Below are 19,192 nucleotides of genomic sequence, written 5' to 3' on the forward strand. Positions count from 1 at the left end.
GATTTAGTCAGGCTACAAAACAGTACTGTTAAGTAAATACCTTTAATTTTACGTGAGGACAAAATAGAGTTTCGACATAGTTTTTTGCTCCACTAAAAGTAGCGCTATAGTCACAAGCTGTAAAGTAATGGTAAAAAATATTTGTGGTCATTGTCAAAACTGCGAACATGAAACTCTGAGAGAATTACATGAATTACAGTACCTACGTCAGAACATGTTAAACTACTAGCACTACCTGACACCAGAGTTGAAAAACTGCTTTCAGTTTTGAGCACATCATACCCTGCTTTTAGCATACTTACACTTACATAACCTTCACAGAAACTACAGGATGTAAAACTAAACCTAAGTAGTATAAAAGCTTTCAGTCTAGCTCAGTCATGAGTTTCAAATACTGTATTCATGGTGTGCTATTTTTAGACACTACCTGTAAGGAAATATGGATTAAGTAGTGACAGTGATGGTTTGTGATTCCTGTCCAATCCCATGTACGGGGTGACCATACACGTTATGTACACGGATCACTCAAAGTGCCTATTTAGTGCAAATACTGTAATACTTCAAATTTTTGCCACATTTTCATGTTCACAGTTCTTACACTAAGTTACAGTGACCCCTTCATTGTGAGCTCAAAACCACCAATGTGTCAACTACTGTACACCATGTAACTATAGCACTATCACAAACTCCAAACCACTGTAAACACCCCATTTTCTGCTTATCACAAAATTACAATCACTGTGAAGTTAAAGGCATTTACAGTATACTGTAGTAAGACACAAGGCTGGTTACCTTATTAGATATATGGGAGACCAAATAGCCAATCAATCTCCAACCCTACATATTTAGAAATTTAATTACGACAGTTGATTATTTCCGCCATGAGGGAAATCTTGCTGGATTCTGAAAGCTCTATAATCCTTCAACAATTGGATTCAAATCTGTATTCTAAAAACATACCAAAACCAGACTGTCTGTTCTATTAACAGTTTTTGCTTTTAAGTCATCTGGATAATTCTCTCTGAAATTTGACAAGAATGCGCCTGTTCTTATTTGGCAGAGTCAATTACAAATTTGAAAGGTTCTGGAATGAGAACCAAATTGGTATTGCTCTATTTTAGCAAAGTATGTTTTCAAAGACTAGATGCATATGTCCATATTAATAATACACAAGAATAAGTAGTTGAGAGTCTTCGTTCAAAATACCCCATGTGGCAGTAAAGGAGAGTGAATGCAAGTGAAGGTAATGTTAATGTGTTCTGTGAAGGTTGCCCCTCCCATGACAAGACTTTCCACTTACCAAGTTACATACTAGAGCCCTCTGGGCCTACAGCAATCATACTGCACCAACCTTTATGATAAAAGGCTGCAGCTGTAAGATTGCTCAAGGTGCAATGAAGTGCTTATCAGACGTCAGAAAAGGAGAACGTTTTAACCTTGTCCGATGTCTCCTAACATCTTCATTCAGTTTTACTTTTAGCTATAGCACTTTCTATGTTGTGTCCAAATGTTTTACCCATGATATTAAATTGGCAAGATTTTCAGGGATTCATATGATCAGTCTTTTGGGATAACATTGCCAAAAAAATGCCAATATCAAAACACCAGTTACTCTCCACCTATTAACCTTGTCACTGCTGCATATCCCATAACCAACACAAATGTGGTGCCAAAATGTTACCTTAGCAGAGGCAAGGTTAAATGTTATGTAACTGTAACAACTTAATTGTGGTGAGCATCTCTACCAAGTTTCTCAGGACATTTATCTGAAGTACAGTACTAAATGGTTCATACTTCTTAAAATTTTATGTCATGATAAATGCAACCGAATGTAAAACACTTAACAGCAGAGTACAAAGCCAAGAGCTTTATCATCGTCTGCCAGTTTCTGTCTATTCTATCAGAAACACACTCATTCATCACATAACACATAACAGTGCACACGTACATGTATAAATTACCATAATAGTTAATACAGAAGATCTCTGTCTGCGATTGCCAGCCGGTCGACAAAAATCAAAAAGCCATAAGGCACTTAATGGTCGCTTAATCAGGCTTAGATTGTATCTGGAGGTATGCCTGGCATAATGGATTTGTAATATCTTATTTTATCCACAAAAACATGAACATAAGGCTTTCAACTTTCTGACAGGTGAATACTCAATCTGACTAAATGAATAATCATGCTTTTGGTCAATTCATGGTTATTGAAGATGTGTTTGTCCCGAAATACTCGATAAAAATATTAAATAGGTGTACAAAATCACAACTACAGTCTATGTGCTGTGTAGGTGGATTGTGCATAGTGCTTTGAATAAGCAACATTTGATATTTTAAAGATTTTATTAACTTTAATTTCTCCAGATAATTGCAAAGCAGTGATACACACAAGAAGGAAAGATGAGACACAGGTGCAGCCCTGTTCCTGGCACCTGCTGTTACAGGTGTGCACACCTGGAAGGGCTGTAAATTTACACCTGTACCGTAGTAATATTTCGAAGATCATCACATCCATTTTTTTCAATTACAGCTGTGTTTGTTGTAGATGATATGGAAAATAACACAACGAAATATCACTGTTGCATTTTCATATTTCACAAAATTTTGACCATTTCATATCCAGTATGCCACATCGCTTGCTTGAATGTCAATCAAGCACGTCCGTCCTATACAAACAGCCTATGGTCATGTACTATGATTTGCTTATCTATCTGTTGTGGTATATTTTTGTACGAAGATCATTAGAAAAGCTCCCTTCGTTGAGGATATAATTCGTGAGGACATCGCTCCCTGCCCACGGTACTTGTCCGTGCTACAGCTGAGAATGGTCAAGACACCTCAAAAATATCATCATAAATTATCATAAAATCTTCGACGATCGCGATCGGTGTTATTAGTGTATGCGTGTAATTATTTCCAGAATCGTTCACTTCACACAAACGTGTTTAACTGTCGATAAGAAAAACGAGCACAGGGTTGGTGCGAGCTGCACCGGCCCACGACAAAACGGAGACCAAATCTGAAGGACTAGACTAACCTCAAGTTTGGCGTTGACTTGGAAGATTGTCTGCGCCTTGTGGCACAGCTGGGCGAAGGCCGAGCTCAATGCCGTCATCTTCTGCCGCCCCTCGAAGGTTAGCTCGCACTGGTCCGGGTCCACCTCGCCCAGGAGCAGGTCCAGGTCCACGAACGCCTTGTCGAACTCCTTCTCCAAAAGCTCCAGCCATCGGAACATCGTCGCCGCTGCCGCCATTTTGAATGAGGTTGTGTAAGGGGTTTTCAAGAATTTTCGTATACCCAAGGCCCCAACCCAGCGCTCGTGCTACTGTACATGTGCTAGGTGGAGTATGTCTGATCAAGTCTGATACACCGTGACCCAGTCAAGCTAAAAAAAAGTCCATTAACAATTTCTTTTAGTAATATGTTTTGATGCATAGGATCCAAATCAACATGATACTAGTAGATGATTTGCAGAAACCAAAGTTATTGACTACTATTGTTTTGTTTAATGTTTTTCACAACTTTAATATATATCAGTTGCTAAGAGTAAGAAAGCTTCGCTTGATAAAAGCTCAGCCTCCCACAGGAAAAAAACTGAACAGAAACGGATGAGAAGGTTTTTACACAATCAGTGTTTTGCTTTATTTTTTGTTAAAGAACAATAGACGCATAAAGTTCAGATAGAATCAAATAACTTCGTTTTTTTCTTCTCCATATGATTCTGCATGTATCTGTTTGAGTGTAGCATTTGCTATTGAATTTTGTCATCTTTTTCACATCAACCAATGACTCCCTAATGATGTTTATATACCGGCAGATAAATCCCCTTGCTTCAACACATTGGGCATCACAGTTAAAAGGTACTCGGAAGCCCCCAGGGGACCCTAAGGAGCTGAAGTTGTAGAAAAGAAGGTGAGAGCGCTTCTACACGCTAAACACCCTTTGAAACCATTTCAGCTTATTACAACATTTGCAAAATGTTGCACTTCATTTGAAACATATCTTCTATTCAAAAAGAAAATGGAAATATCTTTGTAGTTATCGTATAGTCGTGGTTCGTGATAGTATACTTTATGTTTGCTTGTCTTCACTGCCAACGCGGAAGTCTCGTAAGAAATACGAACTCTCGCGAAGTGTGGTTACGAGAAGGTGCGGCCTGTCATTTTCGTGGTAGTCGTTTGAAGGCGCTCCAACAATTCGCTGTCAATGATTTTACAGGATGCTCTCTGTCTTATGTCTTACGGGACGTTTCCAAGAGCTAAAATTGTTTCCACTGGCTATTACCATACAGATGAATGTTGAAAACAACTTCATTTTTTTTTTAAAGCAATAGCTTAAAAGCGATAACTTTCAGATCCACGTATCTATGCATTTCGTAAGAGCCTTCAAATAACAACTATTGTCAAATGTGTCCCCAGAAAGTTCTTTTATTGATCGCAAGGCATACTAGTATATATATTCCAAATCTCGATCAATCAACAATATATCATCAGTCGATATTTAGTTCAATAATGATAATGACAGACGTTTTAGAGTTATCTTTATTCTAAAAAGGACAGAAACAAATAAGAAAAACATTGCATCCAACCGAGCGAATGACTGACATGGTTTTCTTTATTTACAACAGAAGAATAACGCCTCACATAGAGATGGTTTTGTCTGAGAATATCATCTGTGTCTCCTGTTTCCATCTTCAGTACACCGTCATCACTTCTGGCTCTAAAATTATAGTATTGTTATCGACAACGAAACCAAATTGTCATTGTAACAAAAAAGTGAGCGAAAATAAACACTTATTACTTAGATTTTCCTTCCACTGTTGACCGAATTTAAATTTAAGTTACCATGGAAAAGCCAACAGCAAAGCTTAGTGTTTGGGACACTGTGTGCGTAGGAACTACATTACATGTATCCTGCAGGCACTCCTATGCGTAAGAACTTGCCAATAATCACAAGAAAACATGACACAGATTTAAATATATTTTAAATGGACTCACAGTCATTGTTATTACAGTCCACTGGATTAACACATTATGTTTCCTTTTACACCAATATCACAACACACGACGTCACGATTGTAACATTTCTACCTAATCAACTAAGGTCATAACGTTATTTACAGAAGTCTAAAAGACGGACTCCGATGTACACATCTATTCAGCTCAAAACGTTAGCAAAATAAGACAAAGACAAACCAAAACATTTTAAGCCACCACTATAATATCACCGTCTATCGAATTTCGATAACATTATACATGTATAAGATTTGTCGCTTAAATATGTGAAACCCACCTCGCCCGATATACATGCATAGAAGCGAGGATGCCACGGTTTGCCACATCACAAAATATACGTCTTATCAAGGAGGTTAACGAACGGTGTACAGAATTGAGAAAGAAAAAATCATGTACATTTGTACTTAAGACGCAGGTCTTTTGACGTGAATGCGGTACAAAGTAACGTTATATTGTTTACTTCATCACTTTAGACGTAGCTTGATTAAAGAAACCCAAGCTTCTTGCTTGCCCTTGCTTAGTTGCGTCTCACCGCCGTGCCGGTGCATCCGCCTGGTCCCAGACAACACGATACGAGGGTGACAGATGTGGTGGCAACCACTTCAAGAACCGAGCGTCGCGTCGACTGATGCTGAGAAAACCCCCGTCCTTGTAGCACATTCTCATTGCTACAGCTAGTGGATGAACAATTTCCGATAGGTGTACATATGATGTAGTAAGTACTGTACATCCGCCTACACTGTGACGTCTCATGATGTTGGCCAACAAAAGTCCTAACTGTTGTTGAAAGATGTAGTTTTGAGGGCCCTAGATTTTATCAATAAACAAACTTAAGCGAAAAGAAACACGCCTTTCAACGTTTGTACTAAGAGAGTCTGAATAGAAGCATGGGAAAAGTCCCGATGTGGATCTGATTCTGCGCTAGGCGATGTCCACACTGCCTATCGATATCAGTCGGTGTAGCACATGTACTATACCAAGGTCCGTCAGCGCGTGAGGAAACCATGAACGCTTGATCCTCCGTGTAGACCACAGCGTGTTATCATCTGACTAAAGCACCAGAAAATGTTTATTTTCAGCAGCTGACTCCACTAAAAACATACTAGTAGTATCCAGGATTTGTGTTTTTGAGGTGTTTCGCTGGAGTGCCGGATCATGTGACACGCTAGTACCCCTCCCGGCAGAGGTTGTAGTCGCCTTTGGTCCAGAAGCAGATCTGCGCGAACTTCAGAGGCGTAATGCGCGTACCCACATTGTAGTCACGTGGTGCACCGTCTTGGTTAACCCACTGATGACCTGAGAAAGAAAACAGTAATAATGAATGTAAACCGGCACATTTTTGGCAACGCCTCAAGGGCGATCCAAGTAGTATGGGATTTACATACAAATGCACTCCCGACAATTCTTCGTTAGTCATATCGTTGGGGCACCGTAAGAGCAAGGCTGTGGCAGAACTTAAGGAATGACACCATTGTCGAGAGGAAAGATAAAAGCACATAATTTGACAGAACTGCAGACCTGAAAATACACCGATGATCTTCCGTTCCCATTTCTCAGTTGAGTTGTCCCAGTTCCGGATGTAGATGCCTGCACCGGAAGTGCCGGGCTGAGCGTCACAATGTTGGTACAGGACGTCGGCTGTGTTCTCCAGGACACTGCAGTACCTATACGAGTCGAAAGACGGTTGTCGTCAGTATCCAAGCTATAAGGTCAGACTCCGTTAGTCAAATGTTAGTACAACTTTCCTATGGGCATAGACATCGCTGTAACTCGCCGCTGGATTCTACCTTTGCTAGAGTTTATTTAATGTTTATTTAATGTTTATTTGTTTGCTTGGACATTAATTCGACTGCTTCGAATTCATCACTTGTCCTCACCTGTAAAGCAGCCTGTCCTCCTGGTCGTTGTCGAATCCCGTAAAGTGGATCCGCCTACCGGGCGCCGTGTTAACTGCAGAGCTGACGCCGATGTCCATGAAAGGCCGATCGGTGGATTCCTTCAGCTCTACTACCGCATAGTCGTACCTGTAGGTGTAAAGGTAAAGGGAGGGACATGTTTACGGTTGTTTGATGATGTATTAATATGTTTGTTTGTTAGGGATTTTAGCACAAAACAAAGACATTGCGATGTCAGCAGTGATATGCTAGTTTTAATGGTCAGATTTGCAACACACACTCCTGTATAAAAATGAAATGCATGAACATCCGTGTCCGCCAGGGGAGCTCACTTACTTGACGGCCTCAATTTCCGGATTATCTTCTTCGTCCACCTCACGACGGCTGCGGCTTTTGGTCTTTCGTTTCTTTGTCTTCGGAGAGTCGGGGCTGGCGGATGGATGGATGGACGCATGGATGGATGGAAGGAAGGACAGAGGCATGCAGGGATGGGGAGAGTGCGGGAGGGTGGGAGAATGGATGGTAAAATTGCGAAGTTGGCAACGTGGAAGCAACATATAAAGCAATATGGAAGTCCAAGGTTTGGTCCGAGTTGCTAAGGTCTGTTCCAGCCGGTTATCTCAAGCTGGTAATGGCATATACATGTTCTAGTAAGCTACTAGTTTATGTTTGTGTTAGCCTTTTTTTCAACAAACATAAAATTTTAGGCTCTACAACAATCATTGCAGCATTGCCGGCCTAAGCGGCTCTGTTGTCGGGATTTTCAGAGTTCACATGAATATATAAATACTAAGTCGTCTTCCATAAGAAAGCACAATTAGCAAGGACCAAACCCTGGTAAAATGACCAAGACAGCGCGTAGCAAAAACAAGAATAATGCACAATATGTACAGAGTGAAACAATGCGTAAAGACAGCGCAACAAGAGACAATGCAGGATGTTGGCGATGCTATAGGGATGAGACATGAATATTAGCAGCAGGGAGATGCAGCAACAACATTTACACGAGCACATGACTGTTGGCGGAACAGCATCTATCGTCTGAAAATGACGTCATAACTGAAGGCGTGGGAACTCACATGACGGCCTTTTCCCTGTTGCGGATCTTCTTCCAGGCGGCGGGAATCTGCGTCTTCTTGGCCTTGATCCATCTCCACTCGGAGTCGCGGTGCACGCGCATAGTCTCGTTATAGGGCTGCGACACGATGAAGCCGATCTTCATGGACTTTCGTCCCTTTACGTATCTACGTACAGGAAGGGAGGGAGAAGTTGGTACGACTTGCTGCCTTTTGCGAGGATACCAAATCTCAGTGATCAGGCTATGTGTTACTCTCCAAGCAGAGGCCAGGCTCCGGCCGTTTTTGACGTTTTTTTAGTCGTTTTCATCGGGCTTTCTACTAGTATTTTGTTATGTTTCTTGACGTGCGCCGGCCTAGAAAACCCGATAAAACGACTAACAAAAATGTAAAAAACAAAAATGTAAAAAAAAAAAAAAATAGCCGGAGCCTGTCCTCTGCCTGGAGAGTAGCTGTGAGTGCGAACCAAGTGCACAGCTAGCCGAGACAACAAACAGAGATGAGAGAATGACGTACCTTTTCCCGTTGTGTATGCAGTGCGCGGCCGTCAGCACGTGTTTGTCCGAGATGAGGACACCTGTGCATCCCGTAGACAGCTTCACCACCGCGCTGAATGGGAAGTTCGTCAGGAACTGCTCACCAAGGATGTTAAACCTCGTGTCCACACCGAATATTTGCCGTTTCCTTCTCTTCGTTTTCACGACCATCTCTGCCACCTCTCTCCGGATCTCTTTCTCCGCTTCGGGTACTTCACTCCAGCTCACCCTGGTGAACACACTGGTCCCGTTCTCAAACAGTGTCTCATACGACAGGTAGTCGTTGAAGTCGCTGAGAGAGGGTGTGGGGAGGGCCTTCTCGCAGTCTGGTCCACATGACGTGTTATGTTCCTCCTCTACCTCCCCTGAAAAGTCCGTTTCCACAACCTCTGAAACATCCTCTGTGACAAGGTCCGGTAGGGGGGCATTCGCCCATGTCCAAGCCCTGAGCTCACGCGGAATGTGTTCTTCTGCTGGTCTGTTCGCGTCGGTTTTGTGCTCGTTGCAGCATGCCAGATGGACCCACAGGTAGAGCAGCGCAGCTAACCACGGTCTCGGTCTCGGCCACATCCTTACTGGCGCCCGGAGACGACGGTCACTCCACTCGGTAAGATGTCAAGCTGACCTGAAACTGAATAAAAATAAGGTTGAGATCATTGTCCAGAAGTAATATCTCCCTTTTGATCGACTGGAAAGGAGCAAAGAGAATGATTCTTTACCAAACACAGTGTGGCATTTGAGATAAATTCGAGACTGTGATTGTCACCGGCTCTGTCACTATACCGGGGGACAGGTCTGCTGAAAGAAGAAAATCCTACCCAAGTGCGCCCTGTGCCAGCTTGCAACAAACATCCCAGATCATTAACAAATCTTCAAAGGATCGGGGTAAGACGTTGAAATGTCAGGGCAAGTCGAGGTGATGTAGGGTCAATGGAGTTACCTTCTAGCCGTGAGAATGGATACCTGGTGCGTCAGGAACAAGGATTCTCAGTTGTCTCAATGTGCAACGGTCTATCCATTTGAAAATACATCCAGCTTTAACCTTACGATTCATCTACGTCCGTTAGATATTCAATGAATCACTCTCTTTTTTCGTCAAATTCTAGATTTTATTTGAAATGCCAACATCCCTCGACCACATGCAAAGCACTGCAAGGGCAAAGTTCTCTGAACAAATGTTAGGAAAACTGTTGCGTTGCCCTTTTCACTGAAACATATAACAAAGCAAGTAGTTTGATGATACAGTTACGCACTTACTGAGTCGCGTATCTTTATCTCTAACCTTGCCTGTCTCTGTGACGCCACTTTCAGACAAAAACTTATCACTCGATTACACAACTGTTCATTCATCAATCGAGTGTGGCAAGACGTTTCAAGACTCTTTGTCTACACTTGGGCATGTTCTGTACAAAAGGTCTATGTTCTTAAGATAACAATTAGCAGCTTAAGTACTAAGGGTCAGTAAACGTGTCAGACACCTTATTCGTCACTGCCAATCAGCATCATTGCCATAACATGACTAAGTGAAGAAGGAGTATCGCATAATGGCGTACCCGTGAACTTTAGATGTGGACACTGACAGGGCCTCAGAGTGATTAGTGCGTTCTTTGCCTCCTCCTCTGACCCGTAATCCCTAATAGGTTAGACGATAACAGGCGGGATACAGGCTTCATTGTACAACAGAACAGCTGGGTTTACGTAACCACATTCATACGTTACCTGAGCATTTCATTAGTAACTTCATCACATGTATAAAAGTGGTCAGGCTCTTCCCGTGGTCATGCAATGTGAGGCATGGATACGTTACGATCATTGCACTGATTGTTTACACCAAACAATGCACGAAAATATGACCACGCGACTATTTTATTTCATCAAATTGTAGACTGATACGTTGGTGGGTTGTCAAAAGCGTCTATGTACTTTTCACAAGATACTGGGTAACAAGTAAAAGAACTGATTCAGTCCATCTAGTATACATTACACCCAGAACATTATACAGTTAATAGACTTTCGCAAACGTACGCTTAGGTTTACAGTATATAAACAGTAGACAGGAAGGTAGACTCCGACTAAACACCAAAGGTTGACTTGTTACCAACTACTGTAGTCTTCAGAGTGGGTCATACAAAGAGCTCTTAGTGCAGAGCGCAGCGCAGAAGACTGTGTGGATACAGACTGTTGTTTCTGGGAGAGACAAGACGCGCCAGCGAGCAAACAGCAAGACAGACACAAGGATCTATGTGTTCATGGAGGCACAGTGTCTTTCAGTCATCTGAAGGCATATATTGTAGTACATGTATCTGATAATAACCTTCATGATTCATGACTGTGACAGATACAGTGACCCCAAAATCCGGGAAACAAACGATTGCACTTTCCCAAATTTCTCTCTTCTCTCTTTTCTATGATTTCTGTCTTTACATCCTATGGGAGCTAGCTACGTCAGTCTTTTTTGTGAAGAAATCGAACCTTTTTGCTCTTGTTGAGTTGAATGATCAACATACTATCCTTATGAAACACCCCTATCAAAGCTCAACATACTTTAACGTAACATTGTGGTCACTGACATTTGGAATGATGTAGAACACCTTCAACCCCCCCTTATCTCACTACATTCCCCTCCATTTACGTTCCTGGGATAGCTAGCACGCCGTGGCTTGTGGTTTGACCTGTGTGACCTTGGCGGTTGCCCATGTCTTAGTGACCTGTTACAGTCTTAACTTCTGGCGGACAGCCAGAGTCTACCTTGTCATAAGTGCTTTTAACGGTATAGAACCCAAACCTGTCTTATTCTGTCGCTGTAATGAGATACTCTTGGTTAGCTATGTTTACAATTTTCGTCATTTCTTCCCAAGGGCGGCCTTTTATCTCATAAGTGTCCTTGTCTGTCTGTTATCTTTCAGTCGATTCCTAAGATGTTATATATGATTCAGTTTGATGACATGTGCGTATGTATCGTGGTTCCTGCGTCATCGTGACGTCTAAGAATCACTTGACCTTGCGTTTGCTACATTGTATGATTAGATACTCCGTCTATTGGCCGGTGTAACAGATCGAATCATACTGTACCCGGGTGCAATATCTGACAGGGGCTAGATTTCGTCTTGTTACAACGGGTACGTCGTCAACTTAAAGCCGCGCAAGTAGTTACCTCAAAGACATGCACATACAGTAGACCTTAGATTTTTTGTTAGGTTGGTTGTCTAAGAACGTGACTTGACAACCTGACGTCAGTGGTCTTTGCTCGTTTAGATTTGTCTGTCGGGTCGTTGGCCGAAAATTCCGGACGAGGAGGACATAACTCCGAGGAAATACTCCGACGTCCACCGACGAAGATTTGTTCTGCCCTAAAGGATGCTATGGGCGTCCCTTCATATAGTGGCAGTATACAATTGAAGAAGCAATCAATGACAACTATCAAGAAAGTATCTGCTCCATATAACAGTCCCACAGAAACAGTATAGTTATAACACAAAATGTGGCGATGTTTTACGATGTTTTCTCGTCACCCGACTAATTCATCGGCGCGGGCAGCCTACTTCACCTTGACGCAAGGCCTGCTGACCTTGACCCAAATTAGGGACTGTGCAGTTCTTATAAAACCTGAAGACTTCTTATGCGAACACCTCACAACTTCACAACAATCTATGATAAGAGAAAGGCAAAATGTTACGTCAACATGTCACAATATCTGACAACAACTAATGCCATATTTCCGAACGGTGTCTCTGACATTCAAAAACATCTGAGTCATTACATGTATATTGCCAGTTTCAACAAGAGTTATTCCCGAAGGTGGTCACATTGCCATGACTCATTCACCATCTGCGAAACGTCTCTGGTTGTTACGGAACGGTTCAGACCAGCGGGCGGGTTCTTGGCATACCCCTCCGACAGGACCCGTGTTCCGTGTGTCAGACCTAACATGTCGATACGTCCACATGTTGACTCGTGTGTGATGACAGCAGTGGTCCTCCACCTACTCTCCTTGCAGAGGTTGGTGGGGAAATCAGCCTCCCAAAAAGACGGCATATACCTCTGCTTGGAGAGTACCTCCACTTTCTATCCTTTCGTTTCAGCTGTCATTGTATATTCTCCAAGCAGAGGTTAGACTAGTACTTAGGCTTGTTTTGACGCCCTTTGAGGCGTTTTATTAGTGTCCAAGCAGACGAGTCAGCTGGATGAAAAAGAGATGAATTTGTCCAAATAGGGACAAACAAGTTGCCATGGGATTTCAGTCAGTCTTTTGTAGTCTATCCAGCGCCGGCCGGTCTGTTCACCCCTTGACCAATCAACCCCAACTATGCTTTTATTCCGAACTTGGCCAAAGTCCCCTTTTACTGTTCGGCCAGGCGGGAGTCTGGTAGAGACTAGCGTTTTGTCAGGCTTTCTACATCTGTTTTGTGAGCTCTGACCAAACAGAAAGCGAAAGCTCGATAGAATCGCTTGGCACATGATAGAGTGCACTTTATAACGTTCTCCGATACAGGTAATGGCATTTGATCTTTTATCATAAATCTTAAATGCCAAAAAGTTTTCATATCTTAGACGGTAAACTTATCATCATGACAAAGGGTAAACAGACTTCGAACTTACAGACTCAAAGACAAACTATAAGACTTTCGTCAGTTATTCTGCTGCATGAAAGGCACATCGTGTTCTGCTGAACCATCGCAAAAAGTCAAACAACCACCGTCTGACATTTCCCAGTCAAGTGCATGTAACTTCACCTCTCAAACATTTCCTCGACCGCATCAGAACCAGAACTTTGACCGCATCAGTACGTGACCTTTGTGTCGGCACACCCATGCGTCGCTGACAGACATCTCACACGCTGTAGGTGTTCCTACAAAACTTTATGCCTTATTAGCTTCCTTTGGCCCTTTTAGTCATGCTTGACTTGACCTAGCCAAATCACAATAATCATTCAAGTTCTTCTCCACCCCCTGCCCCATATAAGTCAACTTATCAAACATCAGTGCTACCCTGTCCTTCAATCGTGACTTGAGACATGACTCGTGTCGGGTCTTACATGTCTTAAGACATCCTGGGAGGTTGGCGTCGCCTACGGGTTAAGGCCCAGCCGATAAAGGACTTGTGACACATCTTGGGCCTTGTAAGACATCTGCTGAAACAAGTAAAAGCCAGCCTCATACAAGAATAACATATATCGAAAATGCGTCGAAAAATGCTTTAGATAACCTCCTTTGGTTTTGCTACATTGCTCTATACATTGTGACTTCTCCATCTCTCATTTGTGTGCATTCGAAATCTGTTTGAATCTGTTTTGTCTATGATGGGCGACCACAGCATGTGGAATAGTGATGGAACCTCGGGGGTTTGGAAGATAACAATCAGGCATGGCCAAGTTCACGGCACCCTGTGTCTTGAGCCTGTCGTTAATGCCAATTTGGCTCTAAGTTTGTTTTTATGGGCGGAAACTCATATATGAGAATATCGAGTGGACAAAGGCGTTTTCAATTTTTGGTCATCATAATGATTGTGACAAAACTACTCCATGGCCAGTACATGACTAGCAGACCTCCCACTGGGCCGTAGTTTGTCTATCACGGAAATAACGTACGGCACTACCATAAATTCGAAAATGGCAGGCCTACGTGCCTTTTTAGACGCATAAAAAGACGTCCGCGTACGTACGACAGGTAATGTTTTCTCCTGTAAATCATGTCTAACTAACATCACAATTCGTCGCTTGCGTTACGCTCTTATGTTTTGCTGTTGGTTAAGTTAACATTACATAAGCAGATGTACAATCTCTTATAGGACGCCAATTCTAAGGCTTTTAAGAAAACATACTTTACCTACTTGGACACTGCACTCGATAATATAAACAATGCCTGTATAGTGAGTTAATCAAATTCACATACCTTGAAATGACTTTAGCTTACATGGATTCCTGTGCTCAACAATGCGAAACAATCTCAATAAGCGTTCATGCTCAAAAGCGAGTAGTTAAGTACAATACGATTCTGATGTTAAATCGTCTATCATATCAGATAACTACAAATAAGCCTAGACTGCAAAGGCTAAACATGAGAACATCTATCATCAACCTACCAGTTCGGTCCAACCTCTGCCTATTGATGACTAGCGTCTGACTCTAAGTCTAGAAACTCGCAGGCTTTTGTTCAAGCTGAAAAGGGCGGTGTTTAGCCCACACACGTATATCGTGTCACCTGGCTTCCATTGCATGTCGACAATGAACTTCCCTCTTGCCAAATGTAATTTCCTTCCGTCGGACTGTGGGTGCAGGCAGTCGCTTGTGGGCGGTGATGGACGTTTTGGGATATTCCATTAAAACGGTTTCAATCAGGGGTGGGCTGTAGAATATCATAACCATCCTGCACTTGTTTTGTTACCGGTGTAAGACAGTCCTTTCTTTTCTTTTTTAAACATTCTGCGTTGACAGTCGCGATACCAATGGTGGCTTCATTTTTTATTAATGACATTTATAGCAGAGGTCCACAGCATCGTGATCATTGGAAAAGAGAGTAACAGTTAGGGTAGGGTGTGGATGTTGACTGGTAAAAATTGAATTACAGAAAGGACTCCCAAAGTTTGCCGCCCAAAGACCCTTGCACTGACTCGCGCCTGTGTTCAGCATATTTACGAACCATGGTTATTTCTGTCCTAAACAAGCACAGAAACACGGACTAACTACAGGAATTCAAACATTTTCTGCCTAACCGGGCAATATAGTGAGGGAGATATGGGGTCTTCGGTTTCAGCAGGCGACAGTTGTCTGATAGAACGACATCTTAGTGAAATATAACTGGAGCTCTTTGTTGTATTACTTCAACAAGAACAGGTTCTGAAACAGTTTCACACAATTAAATTCTGTAATTGGAATCTGACAAAATAAACACAGTTTCAAAAAAAGATTGTGACATTTATTTATAATTTCATTGATCGATTCGAGTGTATATAAAATCAGATTGCTTCGTTTAAAAACCGAATACAATGTCTACATAAGAACCGTTTATCTGAGCATAAAATCGAAATAAACATAAGAACAAACTAAGAAAACACGACAGTACACAGCGTGCAGTGCTGAAGTCACTTGATACTGGTTTACAAATAGGCACTGTTGTCTTGTTTTGTAACCACACTGGCACCACGGTCGCACAGTGGCAGCAATGTATTAGTAGTAGATAAGATAACTCTTTTCACTCAAATGTAACTGAGCTCAAGCATGAATTTCAAGGATTCCTTCCTTACTTTCCAACCTTTTATAATATCACAGGTCTCTGATCACAGGTATTAAAAGACTCAGAGCTGAATCAGACGACCCTGTCTGTGTGGCGAACCACAGGAAGAAGAATCTAGTGCAAGGACATTTATCTTAAAATTCCCACTCGTCTTGGTTTGGCCTTCAAAGACCATAACTACAGGGCAAAAGTGGAAGTATTTGGGACGCCATACACATGACGTCATGACGTCCATTCATGCAATACCACTCTGTCGCCCATAGTCGGCTCTACTGCCCTTTTTTTATATCGTTGGACTGTTTCTGGTCGCGACAGCACTCTTATGCTCAGCAAGCAAAATATGGTGAACGAGGCTCGTCTTGGTATTTCCGCCAGCCAGCTACCATTACACCACCCTTCTAACATGTTAGACCAGTAATCCATTCTCTGACCTCCTTTCCTAATCCACCACTTGAACGTGTAAGGACTGAGAGACATGTTCTACAAATAGTACATGCGTCCGTCCCCGACTACCAGCAAAGTAAACCGGGTTTCACACGGCGCTCTTATATTTTCCACATTGCCGTCTTTCAACATACGGCAACTGCTAGCTGTTGAAATATGTCACAAAGCGCCTGTTCCACAATATTCATGATATTCATCTCCTACTTGATTGTTTCTACCAGTTCTTGGTCATAACTAGAAACAATTTCGACTTTCGACCAAGATATCATAAAAAAATAGAAGAAACCCTAGGTAACCTTAGCCGAAGACCACATTCTATGTCTGCGTCCGTCAATACCACAAAGGAAACAGTATTATCACTGTAGCCACTAGATTCAAGCAACCACACTGTTTTGAAATCTGCAGAACCACTTAAAGACACAAGATATACAATATTTCACCTGCTCCTTTTCTTTGGTTCTTCTAGAAGTTCAAGACTTCTTCATGTCCGTCACAAGTCCAGTATGGCACGCATCCCTTCAGAACCTGTTACTGTTGTTTCCATTCCTACCCACTGAGCATTTCTGCACAGATCTCTGATTACTACTCAAAATAGGCGGGGTACTGTCAACTCCTTGGGGCTGGTCGCATAAGTCCGCATTACGTTTCCAAACAAAGTCGCCTTTGATATTACACATGAAGTTGATTCTAGCGAGTTATTTTGCAAATACGAGGGACATAAATGCATTTTTAAACCAGTGAAATTCTTGCCGTTTAGCATTTCGTAGTGAAATGCAGTATTTGCTTTTTCAATGCTTTTTAATCCATGCCGCACTGTAACCCAGAATGCTCAATGTCACAAGGGTCGCAGCTGAGGAGTTAATTATTAGTGTCATGTTGTGACTGTGACACCTTTTTTTCAGACTAAGGTTTCACTAATTAGAGCAGCTTTGTGTACAAAATAGAACCTTTGTCTTCATTTGTTAGATCGATGGTCTTTTGACCTCTACCTTCACCCTGCCCTCACTACACGAAATGTTATTGGCTGTGTAATCTCAGACCCAACGGGGAGGGAGCATACTAAAGTTAAAAGTGCTGCACGTCTTGTAATGGTTCGCTTGAAAACCATGCAAGAATGTATGAAACGATCCCTCTTGCTAGCTACACTTGGTGACGTCATAGCGGTTTATTTTAGGAGAAAGTTAGTCAGGAGTTGCTAATGGGAGAGTCAACAAGTGTGGAGTAAAGAAAGCAGCGTCAGGATTCGGGAATCTGGGAAATGCTGGGGGTAAGCTTGCTTCCAGAGGCAAACATTTCCTGGTCTTTCAGCAGAGGTATAAACAGAGCATGTAGCGGACTTTGATGCCAGGTGTCAGTCAGAATAGGGAAGAGGGAACTAGCCGAGCAAAAAGATCTGGAAGATACGCAGATGTTTATTACTTATTAATCTGTTAACAATGGTGTGTTACGATTGTACAGACACATATGTAAGCGACCCGTGTTTTCGATACTAACTGTTGTTTTGCCATCAACTGTTATGAAAATGATGTTTGAAAATCAGGAAAATTGAGATTTTAGAAGAAATGAAGAGACACAACCAACGGGTCAAATAAGGACAGCCGAACTGTGTACGGAATAGACATTAGTGATGAGACACAAATTACAAGTTCAACATCGTAAATGACAAGTTCAACACAGACGAGATGTAGCTAAGAACATTGCAAACACGTGGAGAGCGAGCTCGAGTCTGCCCGTACATGCACGCAAAGTACGGCGAACTGGGAAGAATTCCAAATATGTCGATGGGAAAAATTCATATACAATGAGAAGAGACCGGGCCTGGGTACATATGGACAAAGAGCAACTGTTATAGCACTGTGGAACAACGAAAGCGGACATTATTCCCTGCCCACATAGTACTTGTAATCTGTAGTTCCAAAGTAGGCTGCTAGAGGGTGTTCAGAAGTTCCCATGAGGGCAAATACTTAACCTAAATAGTAATTCAGTACAAATGTACTGTATTCGCCAACCACTAACACTAACCGACCCACTCCATCCGATGACTTACCAAGTAACACCCGTCTGACCAACCAACCCGCATCCACCTACCCAACTGCTGATAAGATACCTAAAATGGAAAAAAAATGTTTGAAATATATTCATTATGACAGTCATGTAGTTCATTGACTATTGACTATCCATCCGACCCGAAGGCTGTATTTCCAGACCACAAATGGTAACACTGGAAACTGTAGAAACTGGTGATACGGATCGGCTGAAGTCGTCTTTAGCGCACTAGACAGTGAAGCTCGCCAGACTTGCAGAGTTACCGTCCCAACCTGTACTGACGCCATATGCGCTTCTTGTTATGGCCAGAACATTACCTGATGCCGACGGATCTTAACGTTAGACTTCTCGCCTTGTAAATACCATACATGCCCGTTGGATGAGGTAGTGCGAAGTTACGTAATTCTCTCCCGGATGCGATACCGTCTCTTCAAGAGAAATCCTTCTGTCGAAAGTCAAGCACACCAATGGACTTTTTCATGGGCTTTCTTTGAAAAAAAGGCGATTCCTTTGAAATGGAATCTCCTATGTCACAGGGCCATGCTATAACATATCTACATCCTCTGTAAGGTTGTATGTAGCAAATATGTGAAGCAAGTTGAACTCGGAAGCTTTCCTATGCGACTAGCTACAAATAAAAGCGATGGTTCTGGACCAAACCGCTCGACATTTGGGCGATGATGTATAACGTTAAAGACACAATCTGCAAAGATCTTTATATTTCGCTGACTATGTACCACAAGCAGGTAGTCAGGTGAACCCTCAAAGCGACGTCCCGTATTTGGTGTGAACAACTGAGTGGACACACCGCATGCCCGTAGCCAGGGGGGGTTCGGGGGGTTCGGAAGAACCCCCCCACATGCTCAAAAGGTCCGCTTTTTCAGGCTGGAAGGTCCACTTTTTCATGTCCAAGATTTTTTTTCAAAGGTATGACTGATTTGCATTTTT

At 42.4% G+C, this 19,192-nt stretch overlaps 2 protein-coding genes across 17 annotated transcripts in view; both read right to left on the reverse strand.

Annotated features, from left to right (window-relative positions):
- LOC118423268 (Golgi-associated PDZ and coiled-coil motif-containing protein-like) overlaps nt 1-3,263 on the reverse strand; it is a 14,910-nt gene extending 11,647 nt beyond the window's left edge. For 2 of the 3 annotated variants that reach the window (XM_035831351.1, XM_035831350.1), the window contains exon 1: nt 3,038-3,263. In XM_035831351.1, the coding sequence (XP_035687244.1) occupies nt 3,038-3,253 (216 nt within the window). In that variant the 5' untranslated portion in view covers nt 3,254-3,263. The remainder of the gene's footprint in view (nt 1-3,037) is intronic. The other variant, XM_035831352.1, reaches the window with a different exon arrangement.
- Nucleotides 3,264-4,523: 1,260 nt separating this feature from the next.
- The window catches only part of LOC118422843 (serine protease 23-like), a 51,174-nt gene continuing 36,505 nt past the window's right edge, over nt 4,524-19,192 (reverse strand). For 5 of the 14 annotated variants that reach the window (XM_035830642.1, XM_035830650.1, XM_035830644.1 and 2 more), the window contains 6 exons: nt 8,503-9,147; nt 7,990-8,154; nt 7,247-7,339; nt 6,893-7,039; nt 6,534-6,679; nt 4,524-6,311 (listed from right to left, as the gene is read on the reverse strand). In XM_035830642.1, the coding sequence (XP_035686535.1) occupies nt 6,181-6,311; nt 6,534-6,679; nt 6,893-7,039; nt 7,247-7,339; nt 7,990-8,154; nt 8,503-9,092 (1,272 nt within the window). In that variant the 5' untranslated portion in view covers nt 9,093-9,147 and the 3' untranslated portion in view covers nt 4,524-6,180. Of the gene's footprint in view, nt 6,312-6,533; nt 6,680-6,892; nt 7,040-7,246; nt 7,340-7,989; nt 8,155-8,502; nt 9,154-14,603; nt 14,627-16,638; nt 16,784-19,192 lie in introns of those variants that run through there. The other 9 variants (XM_035830641.1, XM_035830643.1, XM_035830645.1 and 6 more) reach the window with 5 other exon arrangements.

Source organism: Branchiostoma floridae, chromosome 9, assembly GCF_000003815.2.
Source record: "Branchiostoma floridae strain S238N-H82 chromosome 9, Bfl_VNyyK, whole genome shotgun sequence".
Taxonomy (NCBI): Eukaryota; Metazoa; Chordata; class Leptocardii; order Amphioxiformes; family Branchiostomatidae; genus Branchiostoma; species Branchiostoma floridae.